At 35.8% G+C, this 16,270-nt stretch overlaps 1 protein-coding gene and 1 long non-coding RNA gene across 2 annotated transcripts; both read right to left on the minus strand.

Moving 5' to 3' along the window:
• Window positions 1-3,634: 3,634 nt before the first annotated feature.
• LOC140959335 (uncharacterized) lies at window positions 3,635-6,408 on the minus strand. Its single transcript, XR_012171968.1, has 4 exons — window positions 6,242-6,408; window positions 4,056-4,312; window positions 3,856-3,922; window positions 3,635-3,724 (listed from the first exon to the last, which is right to left on the minus strand). It is a non-coding gene; the product is annotated as an uncharacterized lncRNA (long non-coding RNA).
• A 6,724-nt stretch (window positions 6,409-13,132) lies between these two features.
• LOC140956579 (uncharacterized) lies at window positions 13,133-13,459 on the minus strand. Its single transcript, XM_073413384.1, has one exon. It carries the CDS (start codon window positions 13,457-13,459, stop codon window positions 13,133-13,135), a length of 327 nt encoding a protein of 108 aa, XP_073269485.1.
• Between the last annotated feature and the right edge of the window lie 2,811 nt (window positions 13,460-16,270).

Consider the following 16,270-nt stretch of genomic DNA (forward strand, 5'->3'; position numbering starts at 1 on the left):
TACATGTAACCACAATACTGGATGGCGGGGACACCAACGACACTTTCACCGGTCAACTAGGCCTTGGCCTATCCTCATCGAATAGAAATACAATCGTCGGGACTCCCTCTGGGGCCTTCTCTCATAAATGGGCTCCCTCTGGGGCCTTCTCCTCTCACGATATTCTCATTCTTACCTCAAACCTCATATCCTCAATGGTGTCACGGGAAATACGATCGTCGGGCTCCCACTGGGACCATAACCCTCACGATATCTCCACATAACATCATTATAGTCACAATTACTTCACTTCCTTCAAAGTTTTACATTTTCATCACTTTATAAAAATCATACATAACATATAATTTATTTTTTGAAACCAAGCATGCAACATGTCTTTTAAATGTCTTCCTTAAATCATGAAAATCCCATAGACATTTAAAAATCGTAATTTAATCATGAACATTTCATAAACATTTAAAAATAATCATTTTAACCTCAAAACATTTAAAATAACATTTTGACATATTAAATCATAAACATATAAAATTCCCTAAACATTTAAAATATCATTTTAACATATAAAATCCCATAAACGTTTAAAATATCGTTTTAACATATAAAATTCCATAAACATCCATAACTATAGAAAATAATCATATTAGCACATAAAACAGTATTCAGGACACTGCCATGACGTTTACTAATTTCAAGGTGTAAAATGAATGTTTTATCCCTGGACGTAAAATTTCTCGTTTTTGACATTTCCTTAATTTCATTGACTCTAACATATCAAAAATAATTATTTAAGATTACATGAATTTTCTCATATTTTTATTTGGCATAAATCGATGACTTTTAATTTAAATCTTCAAATGTGACGTATTAATGCGTTTTAATTCCGAATTAAACCAATCCTTAATATAAAATTTCCAAATTAAAAAATTAGACTTTTAATAATTATTTAAGCTTAATTAAATTTTTTTATAATTTTATAAAGCTTAAAACTAGGCGTTTTGTTTAACTCGCTAATTTGCGTTACGTGCGGCGTTAAAATCCCGAATAAATCCAAAACTCGTTATTTTGATCCCAAATTTTTAACATAACCTTTTTATGATTTATTCTACCCTTCCAAGCCATGAGCCATACCCGTGGACCCATGGTTTTCATTTTATCCCTTTAATTTTTGTTTTTGACACCTTATCGAACACACCTAGCCATCTCCCAATTTACTCGAGCCACGCTTGAGCCAAAACCTAGCCAACCTACCTAGGGACCCTCTTGACAAAGCCCAGCCCGAAAAACCAGCCCTGGCCCCCTCAAAAACTTGCTGGAATTTGACCCCAAAATCTGCTTTTGTGTGTGTGTGCTTCCTTGTATGTCTAGGACTCCTAACCCAACTAGGACTCTCCCAGCCGAGCCACCACCGAGCCCACCAGTCCCTAACCACCCATGGATCACGCCCATACCATACCCAGACCAGGCCACTCCCTAGAACCTAGCAGCGAAGCCCCTGAACCAGAAGCACAAACATGCGCGTCCCTTGTTGTCATCCTCACGGTTTGCACTCTTGGTTCGAGCCAGCAGCGACTCAACAACCCCAACCCCTAGCCCGACCACTGCCCATGACCCTTGGACCCTGATGAACCACTTAACTCGCCCCCAGACCGAGCCGCGAGCCCCTCTTCTCTCCCGAACAGATTCTGCGCGTGAATAGGGGAGGAGCCCCACTTCGGGTGGGCTCCTTCCCCAAGCCTAGAACTCGAACCTTAGCCACCCTAGGACCCAACCCAGCCCTAGACCGAGACCATCCCTGACCCTGGACGAGCTCTGGTCGAGCCCCCAAGTCCCATGTACAATAACCGAACCAAAGAATTAAGAACAAGCCAAGCAATCCTACGTTTCTTTCTCCAGTTGCTGCCCACAGTTCCAGCTTGTTTCTATTCATGTTGCAGCGTTTTGTGTGTGATTCTAGGCCCTTAAATTTCATGAAAAACATCCTTAACCAAGTCCTAATCATGGCAGCCCCTTATACAATATAAAAACTTGATTTTGGGAAGCAAAAACACAAGTTTAAGACACCTATGCATGTCGTTACGAAAATTCCATCTTGTGTGCCATGTTTTTCATGCATAACAATTTTAAATAATTACTATGGTGTGAAAGATGAGAAAAAGAAGAAATATGGCGTGCCTTTGCGTTATATACGCACGAAAAACCGTTGACGACGAAGAACGGAGCAAAACCTTTGGCTTGATCTACCTTGAACCCTCAAAAGTCCCTTCAATGTGCTGTGTGTGTAGTGTCGTGTGTGTTGTTCGTCTTGGGAGAGAATTTCTGAATTTTAAAAGGTGTGGCCGAGAGTTTGTTTTGCAAGGTATAGTGTTTTTAGCATTTTAAATACCAATTAAACTACTAACTAGGCTCAGGCCTAATAAGCCAATCAATTTAGGCCCATTAAGCTTAATTAAGACTAGCCACCGAGGCACACGCGTTGCGTGTGTCATGAAGATATGAGGCTCATATATTAAACTTTCATGAGTTTACAACATCATGACAGTAAAAAAATTTGTACTTGATTCATGAAAAGCAAAGGATTCCAAAGCTTAAATAAATATGGCAAACTCAATTAGTTAACTCACATTATATAGGTGTTGATCATAAAAAATAATATGTTTTTGAAATAGAGAAAACCAACGAGTGATGATTAAAAAACACGTGAACCACCAAAAAATATGTTGGTAAAGGGTTTTGGCTACAAAATGGAAATTTTATTTGGTCAGTTTTTCAAACATTTCGGCGTAACACTGGATAAAAAAGAGGAGTTTTCATATCCAATTTACACTGCACTACACATGACATACCACTCATGTAGATCACAAAGTAACCCGGAATAATAAAAACAAATGCAGCATGTTAATGAATCTATTATGAAAAATTGAATGAGAATAAACCATTGTCCCTATATTTTATCCCCGCCGTAATTGGGGGGACTGATCCAGTGTGCACACATATAACAAATTCAGATCTTCTACTTCAAATTTTATAAAAATGCAAATTTCAAAATCCAAACCTATTGAGCATCATCTAGAACATGTTTGCTACTTTGTTTCCAGAGCAGCTTTGATTAGTGAAGTTACGCTTCCTAGAAAAGGATGAAGTCTCATCAAATCTATTATCATTTCACGGAAGAGCAACAACCAACCAGCCCACCATTTCTTCATTACTTTAGAATTTCAAGTGGACATATTTGTATTCATTCTTTCCAAGAATCTCCCAACACACCACAAAAATTCAAAAGACCAGTGTGATGATAAAAATCAAAGATTTACCCAAATTTAACATTCAACTATATATCATTTCATTCTGCAAAAATACTCGCCACAGAAACACAATCAAACACATCAAATAACGAAGTAATTTCAAGCCCGCCTGGGAAAAGCAGGCTCTTGGTCTTATGTTGGGCTTGAAACTCCAATAATTGCCACAACTCAGGCTCCAGCTCCGTCCAGGAAAAAAAAATAATGTAAGAAATAAAGATTGTCGATGAAAACAAAAATCTAAGATGTTAAAATTCGTATCTCAGTCACAAAAGTGAAATGAAAAATTAATACAGAGTTGGGCTAGCCAAAGTGAATGTATGTGCTAGTGTGTGTAGTACTCCCTTGCTCAAAATTTGATGTCATTGTTTGATAAGGTAATGTATGTATACGGCATGTTTGTCCAACTGTAGTTGTGGTGATACCTGACATTGAATTTGAATGTCAATTATATAATTAGTATATGTGGATTTAGTGTCAAATATTGGATTGCATATCATTTAAAAGAAATGTACTCAATCGTTCAACTTCAAACAATTCAAATGAAATATACCACCTTGATTTGAAGAAGTTTCCATTATTATGTGTTGTGGTAGTCGTAGCCAAATTGTTGTTGATTGGAACTGAAAAATGGGTAAGAGCATTATATGCGTGTAGAAGAATGAATAATTAAAATTCAGAAATAATAATATAATTGTTCAAAAAAGGAATTTAATGACCGATAAAAGGAAGCAATTTATATTTTATATAACATACCATTCAAATGTGTAGTAACATCTGACATTTGAAAGTTGGATTCATCAGAATATGTAGCATGCACACTTCTATTTATACACCTTTGGTAGTTTGACCGACTTCGAGCTAGATTTGTTTGTGGTTGATCTTGTGTCATTAACTGTCTTTGTGCTCGTCCTCGCGCTGTGTTCAATTGGCACATTTCATTGTCATTGCGATTGGTATGAGTAGTAGCCCGTGTAGAAGGAGAAGACATTGAAGCTAAATAGTATTTAAACCTATGACAATATTTAGAAGGCAACTCTAAGATATTTGTGTAGACATGTTTAAGTTTCAATGAGTACAGAAATTTAATAACATATTAACAAAAAACAAGTTTAAATAATCATTACATAGTAAATGAAATCAAATAACAACAATTGAGATTAAGAGGAAGGAAACTTAACTTCTTTGAAAGAGTGAATCGAAATTCGTGAAGCCAAAGCTAAAAATTCGGAGGAAAGAAATTATTATGTGAAATTTAATTATTAAAGCGTATAAAACAAATTGAATGAGGAAGAGTAAGAAGTAGAATCAGAAAATTTTAATAGAGATGGAATTTTTTTTAAGTTTCGGATAAGAAACTGCTTTACTCAGCAATCTTTTTCTTCTTTTATCCATATTAAAATTAAAATGTATTAAATGAGGTCAAAGAATTATATTAAAAAAAACAATAACCAACATTAATAACGGTATTTCATATTTGAGAAGAAATAGCAAAGAGCAATGCAAATCAGAAATGAAGCAAATAGTCAATAGATTAAAAACATTACAATTCACATTTTTTCAAAGAACATTAACAGCTTTGATGTATTGGTACAATTTGAGAAGAAGATTTTCTATTGTAAAAAAATAAAAGCATTAGAAAGGAAACTGATGCGTACAGAAATTTTGATTGAAACAAATTAAACCAAAAACTGAAACATAAATTTATTGTTTCAGATGTAATCAAATGGTGGTAGTCATCCTGATTATATATGTTTGTAATATAAGTCTGGAATTTTAAGTAGGTGAATTTTGAATTGTAATATAAGTCTGGAATTTTAAATAGGTGAATCTTGAATGACACATGAAACTGAAATGAATTTCACCAATGTGTTGCTTCTGGTTGATCATAAAATGAGATGAAAAGGTAATGGGGTTCTCCCAAATTGTGATGTTCGAGTAAAATGAGTGACTTAGTAGCTTTTTTTTTACATAGGTTTCTGGTGAGTAGTCGATGATCAAGGCTGGAGGGGTTTTTAAAATTATTGATGAGGAGAAATTGATGATGGAAGCTATGTTATGTCTTAGTAGAGCTGGAGCAGATATCATTATCACTTTTTTTGCTCTCCAAGCAGCTTAATGCCTGTGCACGGAGAAGAGGTGACGTCGTCTCTATACGGGCTGTGTGGTCATCTGACAGAAACACTCGAATGCAATGCTTAAGTTATTCTAACGCGGACATGGTCGATCAGGCTGAACTGAATTTAGCAGTATGCTTTTTATTGGAATTCTAATGGTTGTTTTGGCAAATTAACTTTAATCAAACGGTTCACTAAGAAATTGTATTAGTCTATGAATTATATCACTGCAAAATAAATACTTAGCAAAGAGTAGAAAAATAAATATAGATCGACTTAGAAATGAATTGGGTTTCTGATCACGTATCTTCATTCAAATTAAAAAAAAGTACACAGGCCATTCATCCATTTATGAATTTTGCCTAAGCAGAAACAATAACAATGACATTTAATCATCTCCATTGTCAGTAAGAAATTAGCCAGTTAAATATGCCTAAGCAGAAACGATAACAATGACACTAAATTAATTATGTAGTGCATTCTTCAAAACTGACGCATACATATATTTTGCTTGAAAAAAATTTTTATTTGATTATGCGTATAGATTTCTTATTTGAAACAAATATATGTCAAGCATTCATAAAAACCAATTTGTTTCAGTAACATACAAAATTTAGTAGCCATAACAACCAATTTGGTTTAATTCGAACGTGCCGTTTCAACCCGACATTAAACGCAATTTGATATAATGAGAAGCTGAAATTCAACCAAAAAATAGTTTACCTCAATCAAATTCAACATTGAAATTTCAGTATTGAAATGTGGAACTCGAAACGAATAGCAATCATCGGTTGAGAGTTGAGAGGAAGATATTTGCGAACTTACCACAGGACACTTACGATTTATTGGCCAGGAAAGTGAATTTGAATCGGCAGACAGGACACCAATGGATGAGGTGTTCGGTTTCGCGAGGCTTCAACCGAGTATATGTTGGAGGAGATGGTGCAGAAGGAAGCGGAACTATGAAGGTAAAGCAAAAATATCTGAGAGAATTGTGCAGAGTCGGTGTGAGGGAAGCGTAATTTCTGAAGGTAAAGTAAGAATATGAGAGAATGGTGAGTAGATGTGGAACGGTTTTGTTGGAGATGTGGAGTGATTTGGAGAGAGGAAAATATTATTCGGGTGAAGTAAAAGGGCAAAAAGGGAAAAATAACTTGAACATACCCTGTACGCTTGCTTACATGTACCTCCACCTCACTTTTTCTTCGATCTTCCTGAACTAATCTTGAAAAATCCTGTGCCACACCCCATTTTCTTATATTCAATTCTACACACAGGGTTTCGTACACGCTTAGATTAGAGCCAGTGGAGAGGGAGGGGGAAAAAGAAAGAAATAGGCTCATAAATTTAGGTGCGTTTGATTATCTTTCTTCGCATCTCTTAAAAGGGCAAAATAGGCAAGAAATTCTTCGCATCTCTTAAAAGGGCAAAAAAGGCAAGAAATCATAAGTTTGTGAATTTAATAGCCGAGTTAAAGCCTTCTCAGCCTTAATAAAATAATAGAGATTTAATTAAATCATAAAAATGGTTTTGATAAAATAAGTTTGTGAATTTAATAGCCGAGTTACTAAAACGTTCCCATTTTTTTTGAAAATCCAACACCGATAAAGATTACGTTCCGACGTAAAAAATCACTTCAAAGCTCCTTATTTTCAAAAATAAGAAAAAACATTACCCATTATTTAAATAAAAAAACAATTATTTAATAAAAACATTTTCTATTTTTCAGCCCTCGGTCTCCGTTCCTCGATCGCAACTCGAATAACCTTTAAAAATTACATTTTTATGCAACCATGTAGAAAAGTATATTTTAAACATGTCAAAATGCAAAACATAATTAATTTATGCAATTAAAACATTTAATTAAAATACAAGAGAATTTAATAATTGCATTCATGTGGTTCGCGTGGACCTTTAAAATTTCGGGGCGTTACATCAGAGCTATTTGATGATACTTGGATTATTTTAGTTCACTAGTTTATTTGACATTTTCAAACTTATATTTCAAACATTTGGGACTTGTAAATTATTTTGTCGACGTTTATGTCGTTCTGTGACACACAGGTTATATGTTTTACTCAATCGTTTGTTTTTTAGAACTGTCTTTGTTTATTTGGCTTTTTTTTGGGACATGTTTTTACATTTTTAGATGCTCCTATTTTAAGGGAGCTGCTGCCCGTTTTATTTTAGAAAAGTTGAAAAAATTTTCTCTCATTTATAATTATTAGAATTAGATTTCGGACCCGGGACCCCACAGGTGGCGTTATGGAGACATTCCCCTAGATGATCAAATACAAACAATGTAAGGAAAATATAATGGTCGACGCACTATCACGATGGTACGTACTAATCTATTCCTTGGAGTCAAAATTTTTGAGATTTGAGCATTTGAATGAGTTGTAGGTGATGGTGAAACTTCACTACTTTTTAACTTTAAAATCCTACAAAAAAAAAAATTTCTTTACAAAATTCGAAACCTTAATTAAAACCCACACAACTTTTCAAAAATCGTAAATGCATAAAAATTCCATAAATCGTCAACATTTTAAATTAATACAAAATTGAACTTCAAAATAGAGCATGAAAATCTCTAATTATATCATTAACAAAATCTTTAAAACTTTTGACTATGGAAAATAATATCCCTCGGGAGTGTACTGTCGGTCTCGATCTACTCAAGCGTCAGCGCCTTCCTCCATCTCATCCTCACCTACAACATTCAAACCTAGTGTGTAAGGTCCAAAATTAAAACGACGTAATCCAACCGCATGAAAATCTAGGGAATATGAAAAATAGTTAATTAATCGATTTTAGTAGTTTTCTACTTATATGTGACATTAAAAATTATGTGATATGTTTATATGATGTTTTAGTAGTTTTCTACTTATATGCATTAAAATGTATTTTTAAGGGTTATTCGAGTTGCGATCCAGGAACAGAGATCGAGGGGTGAAAAATAGAAAATGTTTTTATTAAATAATTATTTTTAATTATTTAAAATATGATTGATGTTTTTGCTTATTTTTGAAAATAAGGGGTTTTTCATGCGATTTTATACGCCGGGAGGTAATTTTTTTCGGTGTTGGATTTGCAACAAAAATACGAAAGTATTGGCAACCCGACTAACAAATTCAAAAACTTTTCTACTCAAAATAATTTTTAATATTTTAATTGAGCATTAAAGGGCTTAATTAACCTTCTTAATGGGCCTAAGCTTGATTAGTGTTTAATTAAGTATTTAATATTCAAAACATACCCTAACCCTTCTCATAACTCACGGCCCCCTTCTCCTACACTTTCAAAACACTCTCTCCCTCATAACACACAACACACACCTCATATTCATCAAGGAAGTGTTAGAAAATTTCAAAAAAAAATCAAGCCAAGGTCGTTCGTCGCCGTTCTTCGCAACCGTCAACGAAGGCACACCATATTCTTCCTTCAAACATCTATTACACCATAGTTATTTTTCAGCATGTTTTGAATGAAAACAAGGCACACAAAAATTTATTTTCTTAACTATTCACATATATGTCCTAAACTCTTGATTTTTCATACAAAAACATGTTATTATGTTGTTTAAGGGGCTTCCATGGATAGGGTATTAATATGAGATTGGTTTACACAAGTTTAAAGGTCTAGAACACAACCAACATCTTGCACAACATGATAGAACAAAGCTGGAAACCATCGTGTGTCATGGTGATCGAGGGGCTCGTTTTTTGGGGCATTGTTCCATGGCTTGGATTCGGCTGGGACCAGGGCTGGGCTACGGTCATGTATGAGTCAGGGATAGAGTCCTAGCCACGCTAAGACTCAAGTCGAGGGATTGGCCAGGGGGATTCAGGCTGGGCTAGGGTAACTCACTAGGGTCCTAAGAGGATGCTCAATGGGTGTTCCAAGGGCTAGCTCGGTTGGCTAGGTCCTAGGCGCGCACATAGAGTCCTAAGCACTAAGGGAGTTCTTGGCCACTTCATGTGCTGGTGTTGTGGTTCGGTTTTGGGGCAAGGGTCAGGTTCCTTTGGTTCTAAGGGCCAAGAGGGTTCCTGGAGGGGCTGGTCAGGGTTCGGCTTGGGGTGGTCCGAGTTTGGCTCGAGAAAAAATAACAAGATGGCTCGAAGGGCCTTGTTCGAGGGACTATGGTTTTTGTTCTCGGAAAATAATTCGAAACATGGCTCACGAGGGTCGAGTCATGGTTCAAGATGACTAAAATAATATAAAAAGTCTAAGTTTTTAATATTAGAATTTTATATTAAAGTTTGAATTAATTAAGGATTAAAACTCATTAAAAACGAATAATTAAAAAGTCTAGTATTTAAGCTAAATAAAATTGTGATAAATTTAATTTTAGCTTAAATAAATATTTGGGATATTTTAGAGTCAAAAGAAATTAAATAAATGTTCAAAACGTGAAATTTTACGTCTAGGGGTAAAATGATAATTTTACACTAAAAATTAGTAAACGTCATGGCAGTGCTCTGAATTATGTTTTATATGTTAATATGATTATTTTAAATGTTTATGAATTTTTATGATTTAATATGGACATTTTAAATATATGTTGCATGCTTGGTTTAAAGAAAAACGATATTTATATGCATGTTTTTATTAAGTGATGGAAATACGAAATGTTGAAGGATGTGAAGGGATTGTGACTGATACGATGATACGAATACATTGATATGTTAATACGTTGGCCAAGGCTCAGTTGATGGGTGAGAGTGTTGCTGATGTCCCCGCCGCCCAGTACTGTTGTTTTATGTAGATGGATCCATCGTCCAAATACGAATACGAATACGAGTCACAATGTGAGGGCCCGTGCTGCTGATTAATTATTAATTATCAAACAACCAAGATTTATTAGCGTATACAGCGAAAACGAGTAAAAATTTTCCATTTTGGGCCTACAGAAATTTCGGCATGACCTGCCCTTAAATAGGAAATACCAACAATTCCAAAACAACACAACAAAACATTTATACTAGAAAATAGAGTCCAATAAAATAAACAGAATACCAATTTCACACAGAGCCATNATTAGCGTATACAGCGAAAACGAGTAAAAATTTTCCATTTTGGGCCTACAGAAATTTCGGCATGACCTGCCCTTAAATAGGAAATACCAACAATTCCAAAACAACACAACAAAACATTTATACTAGAAAATAGAGTCCAATAAAATAAACAGAATACCAATTTCACACAGAGCCATCCAGGCTCGATCACACCAAATAATATCCAACGCTCAATAATACAACCATACAAATACACGAGGCATCTCCTCGGCAAATGACTCAATATATATATATAGTATAAATATCTGGGGACTCCCAACTCAAACCGACTCACTGGGCTCCACTGGCAAACGCTCCGCCAGCTGCATCAGAACCACATTTATAACCTGCTATGGAATCACAAAACAAACCACAGCAGCCCCGAGGGACAGGGGTCAAACCCCAGTACGAAGATCAAATAAATTACAGCATAAATAAATGACATGTAATGAAATCAATGCAATGCAATGTATGTAGGGTATCAATAATCTCGGGTATCAATCTGGATCCAAAGAAACGATAGCAACAACTGTGGCCACATGTTCCAGGGGTGTGACGTGTCAAATACGCCCTCGGCCCTGCACATCTGTGTCAGGGGTGTCAGTCTGCAGAACTGCTCTGCCCTTCCGCTAGTCATCAGAGGTGTGACGCTTAAACGCCCTCGGCTCTGATGTCTAAATAACTCATCCAAGAGTAACAGAAATCTCGAGAACAACGGAGTCATGGCTCGATATGAATGCGTGCTCAACAATGCATATAAATCCACAGATTATTCCAATATATTTAAAAAAATCACATTTATTATTATTTTTTTTAAAAAAAAAGAGGAATAATCTTAAAATACACCCAAACAGCACAAAGAGCACATAAACACATAATTCTCATAAAATCACATCAATTAAATTACATGTCGTTATAGACGCTGTAAAGAATCGATTAATCCGTACCTTAACCTTCAAATTAAATTACCACAATAGTTTATGAACTCCTCGGTGCTTCCTGGCTACTAAAACCTGTGGCAAATAATTTATTTCCATCAAATAAATATTCAAATCTTAGCCAAAAACAAGTTACTAATTCCAGCTTGTACCTAAGTTTGGTTTTAAGGTCATTACTCAACCAAAACTTAACCAAAACACACTTATCATACATGGCCGGACTCCTAACTCAAAATCCCATATTTGATCAGAAGACATCAGAAAGAAGTTCAATCATCTCGACACTTAAAAACACCCAAAACCAGAAACCATGAGATGCAAGGTCTGTGATAGATTCAGGTTCGACACTTAGGAGTATAAAATTCATATCTAACTCATCATTGACTCAAATTGATATCCGCCAATTGAAGAAAACTCAAATATCTAAGTTTTTCTAGAAGAAAATATTTCCAGAATTTTAATAGATAAATCCCAGAATTATCCAGAATACGCCACTACTAACGCAATTCGCGGACAGCAGTCTGTAAGTGAGCAGTTTCAGAAAAATGAGCATAACTACCTCAATTCTTAATGGAATATAACGAATCTTATATAAATACGAAGAAAAAACATAGATATACAACTCTTATTGGAATTATAAGTCCAGAATCTAAGTGCATAAATGTCATAAACCCAAATTACAGTAGCAAATCTGCACAGCTCCAACACAGAATTCCATTTCGACGCATTTTAATAGAAAAATCATATAAAATTCGTTTCTCATTGGAATTCCATTTTGTCAGTGGCTACAGAAGGCTAACACATAGATCTATAAGTTCTATATGAACCACAAGTCAATATTATTAGTGCAATATACACAAAAACCCGAAAATCAGAAGCAACAACCTGCAACTCGAAACTGAAACCAACATTTACTTCCATGAACAAAATTGATAACCTAGGCTTAGAGATTACCTTCAAAAGCTTTCCTTTAAATGAAATAAAGTTAGAATCGACCTCTTCACACTCTAAAGAACCAAGAAAAATAGAATTCAAGAAGCTGGAAAGGAAACACAGCAACTTGGAAGAAACATGGTAACAAGAAACAAGCACCTTGATGTTGATTATGGCAAGGAGAGCTGAGGGACTTCTTGGGCTATCTTGGGTGAGCTATGGAGACCCGCTTCCTAGCAGCAAGAGGCGACGAGAAGCTGCTCACGAAGGAGAAGAAATAGGATGCAAGAGAAGAGGCGAGAAGAAACGAGAAGATGGAGGAAGAAAGAATTTGGGCTTGGGGAAAAATGGGCTTCTAATTAACACACACATATATATACATGAATCCAAATACTAGCCCAAATGCAGGAATGTGACTTGGTCCAAATATTTAAAACTCCCTTGTGCTATAAAACTCCGATATATATTTTAATATCGCCTATAATGACGATATTTTCTAATACATATTTTTAACACACAAGTATAATTATTTGGATTAATTATTTTTATTTAGCACTTTAAAATAATTATTTCTAATTCTTGCCAAATACTGAATAATTAAATTCGGGTTCTCACAATCTCCCCTCCTAATAAAAGATTTCGTCATCGAAATCTAACATACACAACACTTATACACAAAGTGGTTAAAACATTTACCACTGATAATACATAGGAAAATTTGAGTACATGGAGTTATTCGTCATATTTACAAACAAATGATGCCACTCTTGACGCATTCTAGTTTCTAACTCTCATGTAGCTTCTTCTATCCCATGTATACTCCACTGCACCAAAACCAAAGGAATCGTCTTGTTCCTGAGTTGCTTCTCTTTGCGATCAAGAATTTGAACTGGATGCTCAACATAACTTAGAGAATTATCTAACTCCACATCCTCGGTGCTCAAAACATGAGATGGATCTGGCTCGTACTTCCGCAGCATAGATACATGAAACACATCGTGTATCGCAGACAAATTCTGCGGCAAGTCCAAACGATAAGCCAAAGTGTCAATCCTCTCAACAATTTCATACGGACCAATATAACATGGAGCTAACTTTTCTTTACGTCCAAATCTCATAGTACCACGAAATGGTGATACTTTCAAGAAAACATAATCGCCAACCTAGAACTCGAAGGGCCGACGCCTTTTATCAGCATAACTTGCTTGACGATCCTGGGCTGCTTTCATTCTTTTTATGATCAATTCAACTTTATCTTTCATTTCTTGTACAAACTCTTGTTTAGACATCTGTCGTTCTCCTACATCTTCCCAACAAATCGGAGATCTGCACTTTTTGCCATATAAAGCTTCAAATGGTGCCATACCGATCGTTGTCTGAAAACTATTGTTGTAAGAGAATTCGACCAGAGACAATGATTCTTGCCAACCACCTCTGAAATCCATTACAACTGCTCGTAACATATCCTCTAGAGTCTGGATGGTTCGTTCTGACTGACCATCTGTTTGGGGATGATAAGCAGTGCTTATAGCCAACTTTGAACCCAAAGATGATTGCAAACTATTCCAAAACTTCAAAGTAAACCTTGGATCACGGTCTGATACTATGGTTATTGGCACACCATGCAATCTTACCACATGATCAATGTACAATTTTGCCATTTTCTTGTAAGTACAAGTACGGTCATATGGAATAAAATGGGCTGATTTAGACAATCTATCAACAATCACCCAAATTGCGTCACAACCACGATTAGAATGAGGTAGGTGTGTCACGAAATCCATAGCAATTTGCTCCCAATTCCACTGTGGCACTTCAAGACTATGTAACATACTGCCAGGTCTCATTCGTTCAACTTTAACCTGTTGGAAAGTTAAACATTTAGCCATGAAATCAGAAATTTCCTTCTTCATACCTTCCCACCAATAATGAGCTCTCAAAGTATGATACATCTTTCGATTTCCTAGATGAATGCTGTGTCGACTACAATGTGCTTCACGTAGTATAGCTTCTTTCAGATCTATCAAATTAGAAACCACCAGTCTCCCATTAAAGCTCAAACTACCATCTGAAGCAACACTGAATTTATCTGACTGATCTGTTTGAGCCAATTCTTTCAATCTATGAATGTACGGATGCGCTTCTTTAATGCTTGATATTATCTGAGGCTCGACTTTGATAGATGAAACTATAAAGTAATCTCCAGTTGTTTGATAAGTCCATCCTGATTTTCCCAAGTGCTCGTGGACTTTAGAAATACTCAGAGAGGTCAATATAGCATTTTGAACCTTCCTGCTAAGTGCATCTGCAACTAGATTCATTCGTCCTGGTTGATATTGAATCTCACAATCAAAGTCTTTAAGCACTTCCATCCATCGACGTTGTCTCATGTTCAATTCGGACTGTGTGAAAAGATATTTAAGGCTCTTTTGATCAGAATAAATTACAAACTGTTCACCGTACAGATAATGACGCCATATTTTTAAAGCAAACACAATGGCAGCCAATTCTAAATCATGAACTGGATATCAAGTCTCGTGTGGCTTCAACTGTCGAGATGCATATACAATCACTCGCCCATTTTGCATGAAAACACATCCCAGCCCATTCAGAGAAGCATCTGTACACACAACAAATCCACCTGAGCCTGAAGGTAAAGCTAACACTGGAGCTGTTGTCAACTTTTCCTTCAAAGTCTGAAAAACTTGATTCACATTCTGCAGTCCACACAAAACGTTGATCTTTTTGTGTTAATTGAGTCATAGGCCTTGCAATAACGGAAAATCTTTCAATAAAACGCCTATAATACCCTGCTAATCCCAGAAAGCTGCGAATCTCAGAAACATTGGCTGGTGTTGGCCAATTAATAACAGCTTCAACTTTACTGGGATCCACTGAAACTCCTTGAGCGGATATAACTACTTTGTCCAACCAAAATTCACACTTAAAAAATTTAGCATATAATTGTGCTGCTCTGAGTGTTTGGAGGACTAGTCTTAAATGTTCTCGATGCTCCTTCTTTGTTTTTGAATAAATCAAAATGTCATCGATAAATACAATAACAAATTTGTCTAAAAATTCTCGAAAAACACGATTCATCAAATCCATGAAAACAGCTGGAGCACTAGTCAATCTGAAAGGCATGACTAAAAATTCATAATGCCCATAACGGGTCCGAAATGCAGTTTTAGGAACATCTTCCTCTCTAACTCTAAGCTGATGATATCCAGAACGAAGATCGATCTTGGAATACACGGATGTACCCTGCAACTGATCAAACAAGTCATCGATACGCGGTAGAGGATACTTATTCTTCACTGTAGCTTTATTCAATTGCCGATAATCAATACACATACTCATCGTCCCGTCTTTCTTCTTTACAAACAATACTGGAGCTCCCCAAGGTGACATACTTGGTCTAATATAACCTTTCTCAGTAAGTCTCGTACTTGTTCCTGGAGTTCTTTCAACTCCGCTAGAGCCAAACGATACGGTGCTCTAGAAATAGGATCCGTCCCTGACATTAACTCAATACTGAAATCTATTTCCCTTTGAGGTGGAAAGCCTGGAATTTCATCAAGAAATACATCAGCAAAATCTTTTACCACAGGAATATCCGAAACCATCAACATTTCTTCCTATGTCACATCAACTGCATAAATCATGAATCCTTCATTCCCTGCCGATAGCAGTCTAAACATTTCCATCGCTGACACTAACGGAATGCGTGACTGAGAATCATTACCATAAAAGTTCCACTTATTGCCATAATAAGGTCTAAATCTGACAACTCCGTGGAAACAATTAACGGTGGCTCGATAATTCGTCAAAGTATCCATTCCCAAAATACAGTCAAAATCAGACATAGATAATTTGATTAGATTAGTTATCATAAGGTTATCATCAAATCTAATCTCACAGTTTAGAAC

This window comes from Primulina huaijiensis, chromosome 2 (genome assembly GCF_012295235.1).
Source record: "Primulina huaijiensis isolate GDHJ02 chromosome 2, ASM1229523v2, whole genome shotgun sequence".
Classification (NCBI taxonomy): Eukaryota; Viridiplantae; Streptophyta; class Magnoliopsida; order Lamiales; family Gesneriaceae; genus Primulina; species Primulina huaijiensis.